The 19,746-nt window shown below is 40.5% G+C and overlaps 1 protein-coding gene across 2 annotated transcripts; it reads left to right on the top strand.

Annotated features, from left to right (window-relative positions):
* The first annotated feature begins 8,083 nt into the window (after positions 1 to 8,083).
* LOC119477312 (breast cancer metastasis-suppressor 1-like protein-A) lies at positions 8,084 to 18,300 on the top strand. Of its 2 annotated transcripts, none has more exons than XM_037751343.1 (10): positions 8,084 to 8,387; positions 8,532 to 8,622; positions 11,341 to 11,468; positions 12,663 to 12,742; positions 12,960 to 13,056; positions 14,165 to 14,254; positions 14,407 to 14,471; positions 14,561 to 14,594; positions 14,822 to 14,954; positions 16,365 to 18,300. In XM_037751343.1, the coding sequence occupies exons 1-10, from the start codon at positions 8,252 to 8,254 to the stop codon at positions 16,480 to 16,482; spliced, it is 972 nt and encodes a 323-aa protein (XP_037607271.1). In that variant the 5' UTR covers positions 8,084 to 8,251; the 3' UTR covers positions 16,483 to 18,300. The 2 variants fall into 2 exon arrangements, with proteins under 2 accessions (XP_037607271.1, XP_037607270.1); XM_037751342.1 differs by having other exon boundaries at positions 14,555 to 14,594.
* Positions 18,301 to 19,746: the final 1,446 nt, after the last annotated feature.

The following is a 19,746-nucleotide window of genomic DNA, read 5'->3' as shown; positions in this document are numbered from 1 at the left end:
CACACACACACACGCATACACACAGAGGGATTAATTGTTCGCGATATGATCTGTTGAACTACTGCCCTACTGCCACCAGGCATCTCTCACAGTCCTCGTGTCGCTATCGTGTTCCGAGTTGTTGTTTAAGTCTAGCTGTGTGAAAGAACATAAAGGTCAGTTCACCCAAATCACACAAAACCCCTCGTGGTATCTAGCTTTGCAGATTTTGCCGGAGATTTGCTGAATTTCTTTAAAGGAACAGTTTGACTTTTTGGGAAATTCTTTTACTTCTATTTGCTTTCTTGCAAATTTAGATGAGAGGATTGATGCCACTCTTATGTTTGTATGGTAAATATGAAGCTAAACAGCCAGCAGGTGATTAGCTTAGCTTAACATAAAGACAGGAAACAGAGGGAGAAACAGCTAGCCTGGCTCTGTCCAAATAAATCAAAGTGGTAAAAACTAGGGCTGTCAAACGATTAAAATAAGTAATTGTGATTAATCACAAATTAATCGCACATTATTTATCTGCTCAAAATATACCTTAAAAGGAGATTTGTCAAGTATTAACAAAACATTTGAGTGGGCAAATATGCTTGCTTTATGCAAATGTATGTATATATTTATTATTGGAGATAAATTAACAACACAAAACAATGACAAATATTGTCCAGAAACCCTCACAGGTACTACATTTAGCATAAAAAAATATGCTCAAATCATAACATGGCAAACTCAAGGCCAACAGGCAACAACAGCTGTCAGTGTGTCAGTGTGCTGACTTGACTATGACTTGCCCCAAACTGCATGTGATTATCATAAAGTGGGCATGTCTGTAAAGGGGAGACTCGTGGGTAGCCATAGAACCCATTGTAAAAAACAAAAATATGTGGTTTTATTGTCATCACTGTGAGGTCAATCAGCGGAGAATGGCCCTGTCAAGAAATAGTTCCAGCACTTATCTCCGCTTAAAACCAGAACTTGACATTTTTCACTTACGAATTAAACTAACTAGATATAACGTGTTGATTATACCTCATTTCCACTGCATGGTGCGCTTTGACTCGCCTCAACTCACTTTTGGTACCAGGTTTTCCCTCAACGTAGGCGGGAATCTCAGCTGGTATCCACGCAGCGTGAAACTGCCGTGACATCATCTTCAACGCGACACTCGCTGGATCCTTTCATCTGCAGCTAGAGGAACATTCCAGAAGAACGTCTGCACTTTGTCAATTGCAGCGTAGTGTACGCCGTAGCAACCAGTTCTCACTCCCAACTTGTCAAGTACCCCCGCTTGTTAAGTGCCCCTCGGTATCGGATCCTGATGTACGGAGGAACGCTTTAACGACTGTATGCGACGTACCAGGCTTTCAACTAACTCCAATCTAACCCCAGTTAGAGCGGGTGATGTAGTTTTGGTAGTAGGCTGGTGGACGGCTCAGACAAACAGGACTTTCTACTAGGTAAATGGACTTGCATTTATATAGCGATTTTCTAGTCTTTTTCCACACACTCAAAGCGCTTTACGCTGCACATCAGCAATCATCCATTCACACACACATTCATACACTGAAGGCAGAGGTTGCCATGCAAGGTGCCTAATCTAAATATTCATTCACACACCGATGGGCTAAGCTTTCTGGAGCAATTTGGGGTTGAGTGTCTTGCTCAAAGACACTTCGACCGGGGATCGAACCACCGACCTTCTGCTCTACCCTCTGAGCCACAGTCGCCCCAGTGCTCATGGCTCGTGTGAAATCGAAAGTTACGTTGACTTACTTAAGTCACGTCAGTCGTTAGTCACGTGAGTCGCTAGTCAGTGAAGTTAACGTCAAGCACGACCATTTCCTAAACCTAACTAAGTGGCTGTGTTGCCCAAACCTAACTTCCTGTGAAAATGGAAGATTATTTTGAAAGTACACTTATGCATGTACCGAGCGTATATTGACACGCCGTCCCTGACAAGTCCAAAAGTAACGTTAGAGAGGGGTAATCCCGTGCGTCGGTTTCCGACATTAGTAAGCTTTAGAGGTGCTACTGCAAAAAAGCAAATAAGCGTATTTCCCCACTATTCTTTGAAGGTAATTATCATAATGTTTTTGTTTTTTTTATGTGTGAAATCACAATGTGAAAAGGTCAGCGTTGCTCAGCCGAAGTGGAAACAGGAAAAACAACCACTTAAAACAAACGCAAATCAACATGCGATTAAAGATGATTATGAAATCGTGAGCCACAAAGGCTGGAGTAGGTCAGGCTGTGTGCACATGCAGAACCAAGAGCCTTGTAATGCAACTAGGGAGTTAAACGGGTTGAACATGATCGTTAAAATTTGAATATAATGTTAAAGTGGTAAGCAGGGGAGGACTGCTCATGTTGGGAATTTACAAACACTTTGTTTGGCCCCAATTTAAATACTTGCTGCTGCATATTGAACAGAGCTGGAGATGCAAGGGTGACTTTTGAGGCTGCAGTAGTTCAAAGGAGATAAGATAAAAGCGTCAGAGACCTACTTCAACATCTTATTTGATTGTCTTTTTTTCAAGTGTGAGAAGCAAGTCTTCACTTGTATCTCTACCTGATCTTCAAAAGTTGAGTCAATCATCTGACCGTTTGGTGTTGTTAACGATAGATCACCAAGAACACAGATTATTTCCACAATATGAAACACAGTTTGAAAGGTTAAAGGATTTTCGAAAGATTAAAATCATATCAGAAGAAAAAAAAAAAAAGTAGGGCGTGCAGTCTGTGTACACAAGTATGGTTTGAGGTCAAAGATTTACATTGATTAAACATGGTTATCACAGTGTGAGTGCGCATGCAAAGCAGTTAAAAAATGCAAATAACACTGTTCAGGGTGCAGAAACACAGCTTTAAAGGAACAATGTCTTGCATAGGATCTATTGGCAGAAAAGGAATATAATATTCATAACTATGTTTTGATTAGTGTATAATCACCATAAACTAAGAATCGTTGTGTTTTTTTTTAGCTTAAAATGAGCCCTTCATATCTAGGGAGCGGGTCCTCTTCACGGAGTCCGCCAGGTTGCTCAACCATGTTTCTACAGTAGCCCAGAACGGACAAACCAAACATTGGCTCTGGAGAGAGCATTTAGCCTTTTTACCTGAAGGCCACCGTAGTTCTCCAACACGCTTATGAAACTGCGGTCAAAGACTGTGTATTACCAAGAACTGAAACTGAATCGTTCGTCCCATTGGAACATCATTGCCCAGCAGCAAAGGTACGCTGCCGTCATTTTGGACTGAAAGCAACTACCTGACGCCAACAAAACGACCACTAAAAAGTGCCGTACAAAAGTAAAACAAAGTTATTCCTATATTCTATTGACATATATTACCGAAATGGCCTGTGTTGAACATTAAACAGTGTTAAAATATTATAGATATAATAAGCCTTTTATAAGCAATCAGTCCAAAATGGCGGCAGCGGCTGTTGGAAAAAAAAAAACACCGGAGTTTTGTCTCTTTGCTTCTATAGCCTTTGCTGCAGTAACATGAGCCGCAGAGTGCAAAATTGTGGTACCAACAGCCGCTGTCTGACTTCCGTCGCTCCTAAAGTAGAGGTATTATGGCGAGGAGTGAGCGGAGGGGTACTCAGTTGGTTGCAATCTGCAACCACACCACTAGATGCCGCCAAATCCTACACACTGTCCCTTTAAATAGTGAAATTTGAAGAGACTTGGAAAACATGCCAGTTGAACATAAACTGCGGTTCACTGTTTGGTTGTCATCTCTTTCTGGAGTTCCTCCCTACATTCCCTTTGTGTGCAAACTTTATTGATGGTCCATTCGTGTCAGCAGTCTCCACTCTGGATCATATGAGACGATGAGACACAAAAAAGCTCAGTATTGTGAAATAAACCACGAAGGCAAACTACTCACACTTTCTGCGAGCACACTGTATTGCCCTAAATACAAATCAGACCCGCAAAGTTTCCTGACACACTTACAGCAGCGTGAGAATGGATGTGACTGGCAGTGTACTACACACCATGGAAAGAGTGAGGCTATGAGACAAACCGCAAATCAACTGAGCAAAAAATCTGACACTGTTTAATATTCTCATGAGCATTTTTTTGAGAACCAAGCAGGCCGTCTGTCTGTTATGTCAGCTCACGTGTCATGATTAAAACTCCAGCTTCCTGCTTTGTCTTATGATTACAACACACATTGGCGTGCTTAATGTACATTTTTACCAATATGTCACTCGAATTGAGCAATATATTAATCAAAGCATTATGCCTTTTTATTGCATCCATATATAGCGAGCCTTTCTGCTCATTACGTCTTCATCAATGTTCCTATTTAAAGTACTTTCATTCATCCCTTTATTCATATATCCAGTCATCGATTCATAAATCATGTTCCATTTTTTTTCCTATAGTTGTTATTTTACCATTAGTAGGAATACTCCCAGTTTCAATACCACAATAAATCACTCTTTTCAGGAATGGATTCAGACTAAAGCTATCATTAGACCACCTAGCAAAGGCCTTTATTGCCCTCCTGTGGTTGCAACGTGAATTGCATATTCATGGGATTGCAGGACCTTACAATGCACTAACACTCTTGAAAGATACAAATAAATAGGAGTGGGCAATGTGGATGAAATCAATATATATTGCAATATAGTATACTTTCTTGGAAATCTGAATCGGATAACCAGGCAAGAAATGTCTATTTTTGGCTATCCAGCAAATAAATACCTGACAAATCAGGCTACTTTATTCCATTGATCATACAATTTACTTTTTCCATATAGAGATATTTACATTTACAACAATGGCTTAATATACCCAGAGATATGTAAGGGATAATGTACAGCGAGTCGGTCATTGTTGTGAAATAAACACTGACGCGAAGCATAGGGGTCTTGCATCGCCCTATTAGGGTTTATTTCACAACAGTGACCCACTAGCTGTACATTATCCCGCTTATTACACGGCTACTTACTTAAGAAATCAATAATTTGACACAAAAATGGTCCTCCAGAGTTTGACATCAGAACTGCGCCCATAGCAACGGTCTGTATACATAGCAGTCTGCTATAAAGAAATAACAGACCGTAGAACGCCGTGATTGACCAATCAGAATCGAGGATTCAACAAAGCCGTGTAATAATAAAGTATAATTACCTATGGTATGGCAAAATCTCTGACAGCCTAAAATATGTATATATTGTGAGATGATTTATATAATATAATTTTCATACTTTCAAATAATTTTGAGGGCAACCAGCACTAGTCATTAGTCCAAACTTTCACTAGTGAAGGGACATTGACATGCAGCTGATCATTTAGTAGATTTTACTTAAAGGTCTTATTGATAACATGTTTATGTCGACGAATATTTTAAAAAAAATAATACATCCACAGAGCCTTTAGAAAAGTGGCGAATAAAAGAATGTCTTTTCCTGAAAAGATTATTATGACTGTGAATTAATCATTAAAAAAAATTTGGCGAGCCCAAAATGAATATTTTGTTTATCTCTGTGGAAGATATCGGATGTTTGGTTGCCACTTCTAAGCAGGCTTGTGAGCCAATAGTAAAACAACATTGGTATCACGTGGTATCTCTGGGTTGTCAGTGTGGAAAGAATGGATAAATGGCTGAGATTGACAGTAAGTGCCTGGCAACCCCTTGTTGTGAAGTAAATGCAATGGAACGGGGGAAGGAGAATGCAACATCTAGTGGCTGATTGTTATCAATGTTATCGATAGCGTCTTTAAAGACACAAAGTCGACCTGATTGGACATTCGCTGATTTTATATTATTAGAACACCTACTGAACCCTCACACAAGAATTCTGTGCTGGAAAAATAAATATTATTTTTGTTTTTAAACTGAAGTGCTGCAATAGTTTTCTAGCAAAAGACCCAATCATTTGATACACACACACACTTCCAACTGTCCATCAGAGCAGTAGACAGCAGCACGGCTCCAACCTCCACCCACTGCTCAGTCTGTCCATCAGTGACACTCAGGTGAGTGAGAAAAGAGTCAAGCAGCAAGCCGTGACAGCTTCAGCCCCGGGGTGCTTGAATCATCTGCCAGTCATCTAGCAGGGGCTCTCTGGCACCACTTCAACAGCTCTAACAGGGTTGCCTTCACTGTGAAAACCTCCTGTCTGCTTCAAGTGCCAAAAAAAAAGTTCCCCGCCTGACTGTGATAATGGCACACGTTCTCATTCATGAGTCAGCACATATGATTCTTCCTCTGTGGTATGCTACCTAACTGTGTTCATTCCACCACAGCAACAGTATTTATTGTGTCCTGTAGATTTATTAGTATGAATACAACTTTCACATCTTGTACTTCTGTAAAAAGCAAAGGTTTATTCAGTTTCCGCAACATCCTTAGGCTATGTCAGTGGAGGTTTGGGAACCACTGGGCTATGTCTTTTTGAAGGTTCAGTCTTGATTTGCACAAGAAAGAAGACAGTAACCCATGAAACGGTACCACTTTTTAATAAGCTATTATTAATGATTAATGAGTTGTAACTAATAGCTTTATTAAAGGAACAGTGTGTAACATTTAGGGGGATCTATTGGAATAGAATACAGTATTAGTGCATAGTGTGTTTTCTTTAGAGTATAATCACCTGAAAATAAGAATTGTTGTGTCTTTGTTACCTTAGAATGGCCTGTTTATGTCTACATAGGGAGCGGCCCCATCTCATGTTGCACCGCCATGTTTCTACAGTGTCGCCGCTACCCCCTCTCTCTCTCTCTCTCTCTCTCTCTCTCGCTTCACCACTCACTTCCCACATACACACATACTTTAAGCACTCTACTTTTGCAACAACTGGCTCTAGAGAGGGCCATTCACATTTTTACACGGCACATGAGAGAGGCTTCAGTTGGTTGCAATCTACAACCTCACCCTAGATACCGCCAGATCCTACACACTGCACCTTTAATGTTATTAATCCTTTATCAATGCTTTATTGATGAGTTATAAGCCAAGCAATAGAACAACTTTTGGGTTGCCAGTTTGTGAAAAGATTCTCTGCCTTTTGAGTCATTAATGGTCATTGATGGAATAAATAGCCTAACTAAATGTTGGTAATTAATAATTGATAATAAACCATCAAGGCTGCAGTTAAATATTGATAAATCATGCATGTAGACCCTATTAGGTCATCAGCGAAATTTAGTAAATCTTCTGTAGTTAATAATAAATGATAATAAGTCACTAATAAAGGGGTCTTACAATAATCCAGGTAGGCAGTTGTTAATTAGCATAGTGAATTCAGGTACAGATGCCCTGCAGTCCTGTTCCAGAAGCTCAAGGGTCAAATAGTCCATTGTGGGGTCTTCATGAAGAACTATGACTAACTATTAACAGGTAATCAAGCTTAAATTTACAGTTTTAGATAAGATAAGATTAGATCAGATCAGATATTCCTTTATTAGTCCCACAGTGAGGAAATTTGCAGTGTACAGAAGGCAAAGGGGATAGTGCAAAAAACAAGATGAATCAGCTAACACAGTAAAAAAAAGAGCTAAACAAAGTGTAACAAAATATGAACCATTTAAATAGAAGGAAGTATAAAAATAGGAGCAGTATATACAGTATTGACAATAAACAGACTATTAACAAAATTGCACAAGTGGAAAATGATATTGCACAGTGAGAATGAAATATAATATAATATAATATAATATAATATAATATAATATAATATAATATAATATAATATAGTATAATATAATATAGTATAAAATAATATAAAATAATATAATATAATATAATATAATATAATATAATATAATATAATATAATATAGTATAAAATAATATAATATAATATAAAATAATATAATATAATATAATATAATGAAATATAATATAATATAATTTAATATAATATAATATAATATAATATAATATAATATAATATAATATAATATAATATAATATAATATAATAATGTTTCCAAACCCCTCAGAAAAATATGTATTGGAATACCTGCACAAATAGTATTATTGCTTCAGAAAAAGTTTAAGAAACTACAAGTCCCTACAGTCTTTGCGTAGCCATTAGTTACCCATACCGACATCTGATTGGACGGACTCAGTAAAGCCTCCTCTGATTGGTTGACGGAGGCCATGTTTGCGTTACCAGCTGTCTAGATGCGGGCTAGCTAACCGGTTAGCTGTCTGAGCTACATTTGCCTCTCTATTCGGGGTTAAAATTCACGAACAGCGCTTCTAACCCCCCCGTTACCACCGGCAAGTCTGGAAGTCGCAATGCCGGTTCACGCCCGGGAGAAGAAAGAAAGCAACCACGAAGAAATGGAGGTGGACTTTCCAGAGCAGGACGGCAGCAGCACCGACGAGGAGGACACTGTGAGCTCCTCCGTGTCTGAAGATGGAGACAGCTCGGGTAGGAACAAACAGGCCTTAAATATCAACCCACTGCTGAATGAACTGAATATGCACATCTGTTATGATGGTGGATGAGAGGAAAAGCAGTACCAGTTGTAGATATGGAGGTGATGTCAAAGCTGTCATGTGTTTCTGTGAACAGAGATGGATGATGAGGACTGTGAGAGGAGGAGGATGGAGTGCCTGGATGAGATGACCACCCTGGAGAAACAGTTCACTGACTTGAAGGAGCAGTAAGTCCCCTTCACATGTTGTTCCCAACTAAATACAGCCTTCACCTGCTGCTGCTGTCTGCTCTCAATCAACAGTGTACTTTTCATGTTGAAGTTCATTAAGGTCTGTGCCAGAGACTCTGAGATGCTTGTCATTTCATCTGTTTGCTTGGGATACTGTGTCCAAGTGATGATCAGCCGTATTCTCCATAAAGACACTGTAAAAACAGGTGGTACTCAGCCATTAGTCAATTACTTGTATGTATGAATGAATGATTTATTTTCGTGTCTGGTCATTATACATAACTCATCCCTCATGGGATTATTCAGACACATTAAAGGGACTGTTTGTAAGAATCCGAAATGCTTGTTAACAGCGACACCTGTGGCCGTTAAGTCAACGAAAGTCAGCGTCGGGCTCGCGCTTGCTCGCTCTAAATAGACATGAAGGAGCATCGCTCAAGAGGCGAAACACGTCAGCTATAACCACAATATCACTCTATAGTTCACCTGCTTGGCAGTAATGTTAGCTGACCAGACGAAGGTCTCTCCATGAATCAATGCTGATCCTAGTGTTGGCTTTTCCTGCTTCAGCCTCCCGACCGCTGTCGGAGGGAAGACACCGGCACCCGGTCTGAGACGATAACGTTTCTCGCTGCGGAGTCCCATCACTTCACAAGACACGGAAAGCCTCTGTTGGTCTGGAGGAGCTGCAGCATTGATTTCTGCATAAACGTCCACTGTACATTCAGTAGATATTCTCAGAGCTACGAAGTCTTCTGCAGTGTGGAGTGTGCGCGCATGCACGTGAGGTGGAGGGGGCTGAGTGAAGGCAAGCAGGCAGAGGAGCAGAGTACAGCAGAGACTCCGACTCTGGAGACCAAGCTACGGTCTCCCCCGCGCATATGCGAGCGCGCATATTTGAGCGCTCATGGGACACCAACCCGGGTGATTTATACGTGTAAGAAGTTACAAACAGTCCCTTTAACTAACAACAAATCTAACCTTCCGGCATGTTAGCCCACCATCATCTAACAGCGCAATACACCAGCATCATCAGGGTGACCAGATCCCAACAAACCAAATGTGAGACAAAGAGTATGTTTGTGTGGGACAATGTGGGACACGTTACCAAGGCTGAGAGGTAGTCTACAATTTTGATATAATGCCTATCTAACTTAAATAATAAACATTTCTATTCTGCCCCTTATCTTTTAACAGCTCTATGCTTTGCCCCGAATGCATCCATAGATCGGCACATCTCTTTTTGACACATGAACTGTGTCGATTCACGTCGTATTAACCCCCTGTGTGACATTGAAAAATAACTGGCAAATTTCACAAAAACTCGGCTGATAAATAAATAGTTTCACAGTCTTTGTTGTAGCTGCTTTTCGTTTTCTTTGTGGTAGTTTCCATCATATTCGACCTAAATCTGCATAGCTTGTGACTCTGCGGTGACTCACAATTTTCCCCGTAGGGCATAGCGTAGCAACGACGGTGAGATGTTAACCTGCAGTTGACCCACGTGTGCGCAGTTTGACAGCAAACAACCCCGTGATGACAGCCTTCCCTGCTTTCTTCACAGCCATTTGATAAAAGCCAGATTTTAAAAGAAGCGTCTGTCCTACAGTGGTTTGGCTTTTGAAAAGTAGATCCAATGAAAATGTGGGACATCGTCTCAATATGTGGGACGTGGGACAAGGGATAAAAATGCTGTGCAGTCCCTCGTAAAGTGGGACACCTGGTCACCTTAAGCATCATCCAAACATACATGTTAACATAACATCATCCAAACATAATCATAAACATGAACCCCCCACAAATATTGCTCCAGGATATATCCCACAATGGAAATACAACAAAAATACAATCACAAATATACATCAAATCTAAACCAGGAACATTTAAATAATATTTGTTGTAAATCATGATATAAATGACAAAAATAAAATGAAATGAATTTCATTCTCAACATCATTTAGTTCACAGTATTGACACAGTCTTTCGTCTTCAATTACACCTCAGTATCTTCCTGTTTCAGTATGTAGTGGTAATATACCATATCTTAACTGTGCACAAAGTCACCTCTGATTTTTAGGCAAATTATATTTAACAAATTTTCACATTTGTAATCTTTCTTAAATAAACAGTAAGTTCTCAATTTTGGCTTTTGCCAGATTTCTTCTGCCCATGATTGTATGCATTTAGCCTGGACCTGGTATTTAAACTCCTCCACCTCCACATTTGCTTTTTGTTAATAAAATAAAAACAATGTTCTTGTAAATCTTTGTAGGTCATAAAAAGTATTTACCATCAGCAATTTTGACAAGCTGACCATCATTTTGAGATGAAATTCTTTTTTGAAAAAGACTTATAATATGTTAATCTCAGCCGGTGTATTTGAGACGATATCAGTCATACTGGCAAGTACGTTAACTAAATGGCCTCCTGCTGTAGTTCGGCCACAGCATCCTGTTCTGGAGAGACGAGATATTATTTTGCTATTCTGCACACCAGAGTTGGGAAATCAGATTGTTTTTGAAACAGTCTTTTTCTGCTTTCCCTCATAGCCTACACTTTCTAAATACCTGTTGAGTTTAATTCACATTTCTTATTTATTACCACTGTTTTGAGATTGCTCACTGTAATGCTGAAATGACGCTGGAGTTTCCCCAGCCAGTTTAAGCTTGTGAACTGATTGAATTGTTCCTTGCCTCCTTATTTTCCACTGTTCAGGTTGTACAAGGAGCGCCTGAGCCAGGTGGACATCAAGCTGCAGGAGGTAATGGCTGGCTGTGCCCAAGAGTACCTGGAACCTCTAGCCAACTTGCAGGAGAACATGCAGATAAGGACCAAAGTTGCTGGTGGGTCAATGTAACATTACAGGCTTTGCTGTAATGTACTTCAATATTTTAAATTTGACTTTACATGTCAGCCACCTATGACAGTGAGTTAGGATGTGTTACTTACTTTGCGTTATTACGGCAAAAGCAAAGGGTGATCTCCAAAGCCACCAGACTCCTTTGACAAAAACAGTAATTTCACCTCGCAGAACAGGAGAGTTACTGCTCTGCCTCGATCTGTTAGTTGGTTTGTGTTATTGTGTGACTATCGCATCCAAACTATCGTGGCGTCCACAGCAGTACATTGCTTAGCTTCCGTGCTTGTACTCCTGTCTGCTTCTCTAAAGTGGGTGCATGCCGACTGCCATCTAAGTTACTATAGATAATACACTGACTACGGATAAGGATATACACCGATCAGCCATAACATTATGACCACTGACAGGTGAAGTGAATAACATTGATTATCTCGTTACAATGACACCTGGCAGTGGGGGGGATATATTAGACAGCATGTGAACATTTTGAACTTTGTGTTGGAAGCAGAAGAAGTGGGCCAGCGTAAGGATGTGAGCGACTTTGACAAGGGCCAAACTGTGATGGCTGGACGACTGGGTCAGAGCATCTCCAGAACTGCAGCTCTTGTGGGATGTTCCCAGTCTGCAGTGGTCAGGACCTACCAAAAGTGGTCCAAGGAAGGTAAACCGGTGAACCGGCAACAGGGTCAGACCCGAGGCTCAGTGATGCACGTGGGGAGCGAAGGCTGGCCCGTGTTGTCCGATCCAAGAGAAGAGCTACTGGAGCTCAAATTGCTGAAAACGTTAATTGTGGTTCCGATAGAAAGGTGTCAGAACACACAGTGCATCGCAGTTGGTTGCGTATGGGGCTGCGTAGCCGCAGACCGGTCAGGGTGCCCATGCTGTCATAATGTTATGGCTGATCGCTGTGTGTTTGTAGCATCATCATCATGCAGAAACCTATATCAGGTCATGTGGGAAAAGGTTTTTAGAAGATCTTGGGAAGATAGCATTTACACACTAAAACATACGTACAGTACTTGGACCAACATGTTGAATGTTTGGATTTGAAAACATAAGGAACACCACTTGAAAGCTACAAAATGATAAAACAAAACTATGTGTTTTGTAGTTCAAAGGCTCAAATCTTTACTGCTGGCTGCCTCAGACTGATTTGATGTTGAAATGCTTGTCACAGGGATCTACAGGGAGCTGTGCTTGGAGTCGGTGAAGAACAAGTACGAGTGTGAGATCCAGGCTGCCTGCCAACACTGGGAGGTGAGAGGTCAACAAATGAGTCTTATGTGGGGGTTAGGTTTGTATTTTCCATGTCAAAACACATTTTGTTCAAATAGATTACTGCCTCTACAATGTAGGGTATCCACTGTAGTTTGGGATGTTTGGGTTTTTGCCACAGTATCCACTATCGAAACAGACTGAATTGTACCCCAATCTAACCAAGACCAACCTGTGTATTATTGTTTCTATCTCCCAGAGTGAGAAGCTGCTGCTGTTTGACACGGTGCAGAGTGAACTGGAGGAGAAGATAAGAAGATTGGAGGAAGACCGACACAGTATTGACATTACCTCAGGTACCAACTGGGGCTCACAGTCACATCCTGGCCCCAAACGCCACTGTAGTCACTTTATTATTGTTGTGAAATAGAGAAAAGAATTCCTCACAGTCATTTTGTTCAGCAGTATTTGGTAAATATTTGGTATTTTCATTGAACAGTAAGTAAGACAATTCATTTTTCAAAATTCAAATCTGTCCACTGACAAACCTGTCAATTAATTGTTTGGTACAAGTGCTAACTGACCTCAGATACAAAGCACAATTAGTGGTATTAATGATCCCATGACACACGCTGAGTGACAGCCCCCTCAGTTGCATAATGAGGCAGAAATGTGTAAAGAAATTAATAAAGAAAAGAATACATAAATAAATAAGGGGTACAAATTGTGCATAAATAAATACACAAATATATAACAAACATTTTAAATATAAAATAGATTAAAAGAATAAGTGCAAAAATAAATGAATAAATAAATATAAATTCAAAAAGAAATAAATAAAAAAGAAATTCAAATGAAATAAATACATTTAAAAATTAATAAAAGCAGCAAAAGAAGTAAATTAAAAGGGAAATATCAATTTATGTCACATTTTATAAATTAATTAATGGCTACATTTAATTTTAATATTATATAATATAATACAATAATATATATATATTTTTTTTTTTTTAAGTTATTTTTTTGGGGGCATTTTTCCATTTTTATTGAGGACAGTGGATAGAGTCTTGAAAGGGGGGGAGAGAGAGAGTGGATGCGGAAAGGGCCACAGGCCGGATTCGAACCCGGGCCGCCGCGGTCAGGACCAAGCCTTGATACATGGACGCCCGCTCTACCAACTGAGCTAACCCAGGCGCCCAATAACATATATTTAATATATTTTCTATATTTAATGACCCATTTATATATTTATTGCTACATTTAATGACATTTATATATTTATTGTGTCATTTATTTATTTATTCTTTTATTTTTTTTGGCAGGTTCTGTCCCCCATAGAGTATATTAACCGACAAGATGCAAAGTTCTCACTTATAATCTATAAAACCGATTGAAATGTGAACGGATTATCCTACAGAAGCATGGTGTTTTTCCTCTCTATAATATGTCCTCTTTGCTTTCCAGAGTTGTGGAATGATGGATTGCACTCACGGAAAAACAAGAAGAAAGACCCGTTCTGCCCCGTCAAGAAGAAGAAGCCCGTCGTTGTCTCTGATATCCTTTTCCTTTTGTTCTGTCCTCGCCTTATTCCTCCCATCATTCATCTTCTGCACCACATTTTCGCTGCCGCACTCCAGTGACGTGCTGTTAAGACAGATGTTTCCTGCCACTTAAACTGTACGTTTGTCCTTAACCCGCTCCATTACGGCCTTATATCGTTTACATGCTGCAAGATCTTGATATTCTCGAAGACTGGACCGCGATAAGAAAGGTATTTTGGAAACGGAGTTTTAAAGTAGTCGCTTGGTGTTTGTGATTTGACCTTTTAGTTGTGTCTGTGTCCTCCCCCCACAGGCGATGGCATCAATGGGGCCACACAGGGTGAAGGTGGACGGTAAGAGTTTCTTTCCGTCCTTGGTTACAGTCAATACCTGGTTGAGTGCAGCGATCGACCCGCAGTTACACGGGAGGGGCTGATTCAATACTTTCAGCTGACAGTAGTCAAGTTCATGGTTGAAAAGGAGACAAATGTTCCCGTCTTTGTCCTTCTCTCTGTTTCTTTTTTTTCTGTTTTGTGTTGTATTTCTTTACACTGTCCCCTTTGTCCTCCTCTCCCTCCAGTCCCTGCTGCAGTCAAGCCTGACAGACATCACCATGTGGCGCGCTTCGAGGACGGTCGGCTTTTCTATGACAACCAGTGGTACTGCAGGGGACAGGCCATCTGTATCAACAGGAAGGACGAGTACCCGACTAGGTGTGTGTGTGTGTGTGTGTGTGTGTGTGTGTTGATTACTCTAAGTAATAACCAGAGGGAGCAATGATTTTGGTTGCGAGCTATGATGCTAAATGATGTGTGTGTACTCATCTGCACAACTTGGTGTTACTGACACATTGTGTGAGTCGGCATGACTAAGACGCAGCGGTCACGTGGTGGATTCATTTGTAATGGAAATGACTGTGGATGGATTTAAACAAAGAGAGACACTGTGAGTATCAGGCTGAATGATCGTGATTCAACATTGTGCCCCGCGTGTCGTCCGTACGGGATGCTCGGTGAATAGTGGGTGTGCATTGTTGTTTTCATTGCACACCACTCCTCTCCCTCAGCACTGCTGGAGAGGTGACACAAACGCAACAGGCGGCTGCTATGAACGGGTAGAGCTGCGGTACGGGGATCTGGACATCCGTACAGTAGAGCATACCTTACAGTCTGTGACCATTAAAATGTAGTTTCCTTCACCAGATCTTAACTTCACTGAATAACATGCATGGATAGTGCTTGAAGTGAATTTTTTTTTTTTTATAAATTGTGGATGATGGTAAAACAGCTCCAGGAAGATCTTTGAAAAACCAAAAATAAGTAATCAATCTCAAGAAAGACATCATGCTTTCTATCAGTTTAACTGTGGTGACATTCCGTCAGATGTCTGTCAAAGATTAGCCTCCATTATGTGCAAACCTTTTGCACGTCCGAGGCCGTTTACAGTGCCTATTTCATTAATTTATCTAATTTACCTGTACAAGTAATTTCCCATCCGCCTTCACTGCACACCAGAAAGTATACAGGGCTTCACAATTCATCGGAAATTTTTATCAAGATCTCAACATGGCCTGCTGCAATTTTCAAATCGCAGGAGGCGTAATATTTGTTAAAGGCCTTGTTGGCTTGCCTACACATCATATTCTACAGATTTAAGAAAACGTCTTTGTTGGGTATAGATCCCCTACAAAAATCACACCATAATAATTTAAATATGTTTTTGAATGAAAGTGAGAATAATGATGTTAAAGTTATCATTCCCTCTAATATCACAATTGCATTATCAGTCAAAATAATCGCAATTATATATTTTTTCAAAAATCGTGCAGCCCTACCAGAAAGGTACAAAGTGCTCCACTATTTCAGTTAGACTGCAAAGGACCTAAACACAGGCAAATAGTTTCTGTTAATCACACAAAAGTTCATGTTACACCGCCCTTTTAGAAAGTATTACTTCTCTTCTCTGTAGCCTTTGGCTGTCTGTAAAAACTTCCCGGATTCTCTTTAGTGTAAATCTTGTTAGTGCAGTTAATATCTCGTCAGCACTTCTGCTTAATTTCCCCTCTACTGTGAATACATGATGATGATGCGTGATTGATGTTGCTGTATGTTTGTGTCTTTCAGTGCCATCATCACCACCATCAACAACGACGAGGTGTGGTTCAAGAGACTGGACGGCACCAAGTCAAAGCTCTACATCGTCCAGCTGCAGAAAGGCAAATACACTATCAAGCACTCGTAAAAACACACTTTAACACACACACACACACACATACAGGCTGACAGGTCATCATCCGTGTTTCGTTTTGTCTCCTTTTCCCGTGTGGTATCTTTCTACATCCTTGCCATATGTACAGTCACACACACACACACACACACACACCTCACTTCACCCTCTATGTGTATAAGTAACAAAAAAAATGAACAAAACAAATATCAACTGAAGTCTAAGGAGACGATCTTCTCTGTAAATATGTACGTATGTGGATATTCTTGACAAGGTCACAAAGTGTCATTTTCTCTGGAACGGAGATCAATGCAAAGTGCTGCTAAAAAAAAAACTAAAAAAAACAAAGGACGAGGAGCCGGAGCAGTAGCGAACTTTGAAAACCGCGGAGCTCAGTCGCGTGCCTTTCTGAGACAAGACTGTCCTGGACTATCAATACCGATGCAGTGAAGCCTTACTCTGTACTGCGTTAGCACCAAGAGGACTGAAGCGGGTCAATGACCGAGTGACCCTCATTGCAGGTGAGGATTGGCGTCAGCGGGGTGTTTGATTTGCCTCTCTGGACGCACCGGTTTAGACTTGAATTTCATTCTTCAAAGGGGTCTAATAAATCTGTATTAGGAACCCCCTGTTTGAGGAAATGTTTCTATAGTTAAAAAAAAATTTGCACACGTGTCAATATGGACGGAGATGAAGAATGATTAATCAATTTTGAGGAAATTATTATATTGTGAAAATAATGAGTTGAACCTATTCTTCAAGAGCTCCCCCGGGGTGTTGTTGAAACCCTCTGGGGGAGCCGCTGTACTTAATAATCTCTCGATGTTTTAGTGTCTTTTTCACAGCACTACATTCTCAGTTCAACCCAAGGCCAGCCCCATGCACTAAGATGAACTCATAACTGTATTCTAAGCATACAGTAACGGGAGATGCCCTGTATATAGAGATGATAATGTGTGTTTCATCTTTACGTCACTGTGATTCTCCCCTCCGTCTCTTATCATGTTGCCATCCGTCACATATTGCCTACCGTAGAGCTTAACGTTGAAGCAAGAACCAGGCTTAAAATTACTCTACTCCACAAGTATGAACTGCATCTTTTTCTGTGGTGGTGGGCTCGTAAAAAAGCCTCAAATTTTGTAATTCATAGTGCCATTTTTCAGAGGTTTTTTTTGGTCTTTATTCAGCCCATTTTGTGTGTGCTATGATTGAAATAGCTGGTTAAGTCCTGCAGTGTAAATGTCCCCTAAAAAAAAAATCCAAAGTATCTCCCATTCTCCGTCCTCTCTTCTGTCTTGTCTGTGTTCCTCCCTCTCAGTTTTCACTTCTCTTTCTCTATTCCCTGTTGTCTTCCTCCGTCCTGTCGGTAAAAATGTTCCTCAACATTGATATATTAACTGTACAATGACAAAGCAAGATGAAGGGATTTTTTTTTTTTTGTACAATCCGTCCAATCGAATCATCTGCATACGTGTAAATTATGCTTGATTCGATGAAGGGGGATCTCGCTTTGTGTTGTATATACGGTGCTTTCTATTTTCAGCATTGCATTCATATTTCAAAGTATTACCCGCCAACAGTATTGTAAAGAGAGGTGCTTGCAACATTATGTCAAAAACATAAAGTGTCTGTGAAGCCCGATGTGGCATCCACTGAGTAGAACATTTGATAGTTTGTTTCTGCTTTGTTTCTACCTTTTTATGCATTTTGGTTCATTTGGTAAGACGAAAAAAACATGTGACATTGTGCCAACGCATGTACAGCTGATTAAAGATTTTGTTTGTATCATTCGAAGAGAGTCAAACCAGCACATAAACAATTTCTTTATCCTTTTATAGTCTCAACTGGAGTGGAATGGTGTCTCTACTGTATACTTTCTGCCTGCATTGTAAGCAAAAAGGGAAGCGTCTGTGCAGTTAGGTGATTACAGTATCAACATGCACTGCTCAACTTGAGTCAAGCTAATTTCCTTTTCTTGGATTTAAGAGCTTTGGATAAAAAGAATATATATATATATATTGGATTTGGCCTAGCATGCACAAAAAAAAGCCCAGATACAATCTTATATAATACTCCAGTGCACAAAGGGAGAAAGTCCCTGACAGTGCTCAACCCAAAGTCACCCCCGAGGTTCGCTGAACCCTGGCTACACCCCTCAAACCAAAAAAAAGTAGCTTATTTGGGAGAAACATGCTGAGCTAGTCCTATTTGATAATGGCTCTTTGGGTGTGCTGTGCTGTTCAACCTTTCAGTCACTTATTTCTGCCAGAGGGACACTCACTAGATTAACTCCACACACTGGTATTGATTCAGGGATCTACGCTGATGTACCATTTTCTTGCCCCTTCCCCTCCCCCCTCTCACTGCCCATCTGCCTGGCCTCGGGCCTGTGCAGGGCGCCTCATGCAGAACCACTTCAACCTTTGATTGATCTATTGGGAATATTGATCCGATACGGCAGTGCAGCCGGAAATTCAAAGGAATCAATTGAAAGGGTAATTGGTTGAATTTCCCTTTTTGAGGTAGAGCTTTAGAACCAAAACTGGTGATTTAAATGAATATTATTTGCCATTCAAACCATTCTCAAGGATTGAAATCAAACTGACCTGCAGCTCTGGAGTTGTTGGAGATGTTTGGATCACACTAGTCAAGTGAAACAATCTTACACAGCCGCTGTGCGCAATACACAAATGCATTCTGGTCGGGCTCGCTCGGGGCATGCATCGAACCTATGGTATGAGCGCTACCGGCGTGAAATTGGAGATTGGATAACGCTCCATCTTTTTCAAAAATCCGCTCTGCGCTCCATTCAAAATCCTTCCAATCATGCTCCACTCCGCTCACATTGCTCTGAAAATAGTATTTTTTTCTTGATCTGGGCACAGAAAGTATCGATTGCAGGTATTGTTCGACTGGAGATGTTTCTATACTACTTGGTACTGGATTATGTCGGTTGATACCTTAAAGGTATCGCGTACAGGTACCCAGCATGTCCACAGGGGCATTTTTTATAGCGAGGGATCGCCTCGCTTCCTAGCATTGGACGCTTGATGGGCTGCCACTAGACACAAGGCATCAGGCACCTGATTGGACGAACACTTTCCCTCGTGGGCTGCTGCTCCCAGCTTTCACACCAGAACCAACACGGCGACTTGTTTGGAAACTTTCGTCTCTTATATCACGATAATAGTTCACCGAAATGTGTTTCTGAAAACATTTTATGCGAGAAATAAGCCATGCAGTTTGCTGAATCTGTCTTTATTTTGGATCAATAATGGT

Source organism: Sebastes umbrosus, chromosome 18 (genome assembly GCF_015220745.1).
Source record: "Sebastes umbrosus isolate fSebUmb1 chromosome 18, fSebUmb1.pri, whole genome shotgun sequence".
Classification (NCBI taxonomy): domain Eukaryota; kingdom Metazoa; phylum Chordata; class Actinopteri; order Perciformes; family Sebastidae; genus Sebastes; species Sebastes umbrosus.
The sequence above is the reverse complement of the archived record's forward strand: the minus strand, read 5'-3'. Positions and strand labels throughout refer to the sequence as shown.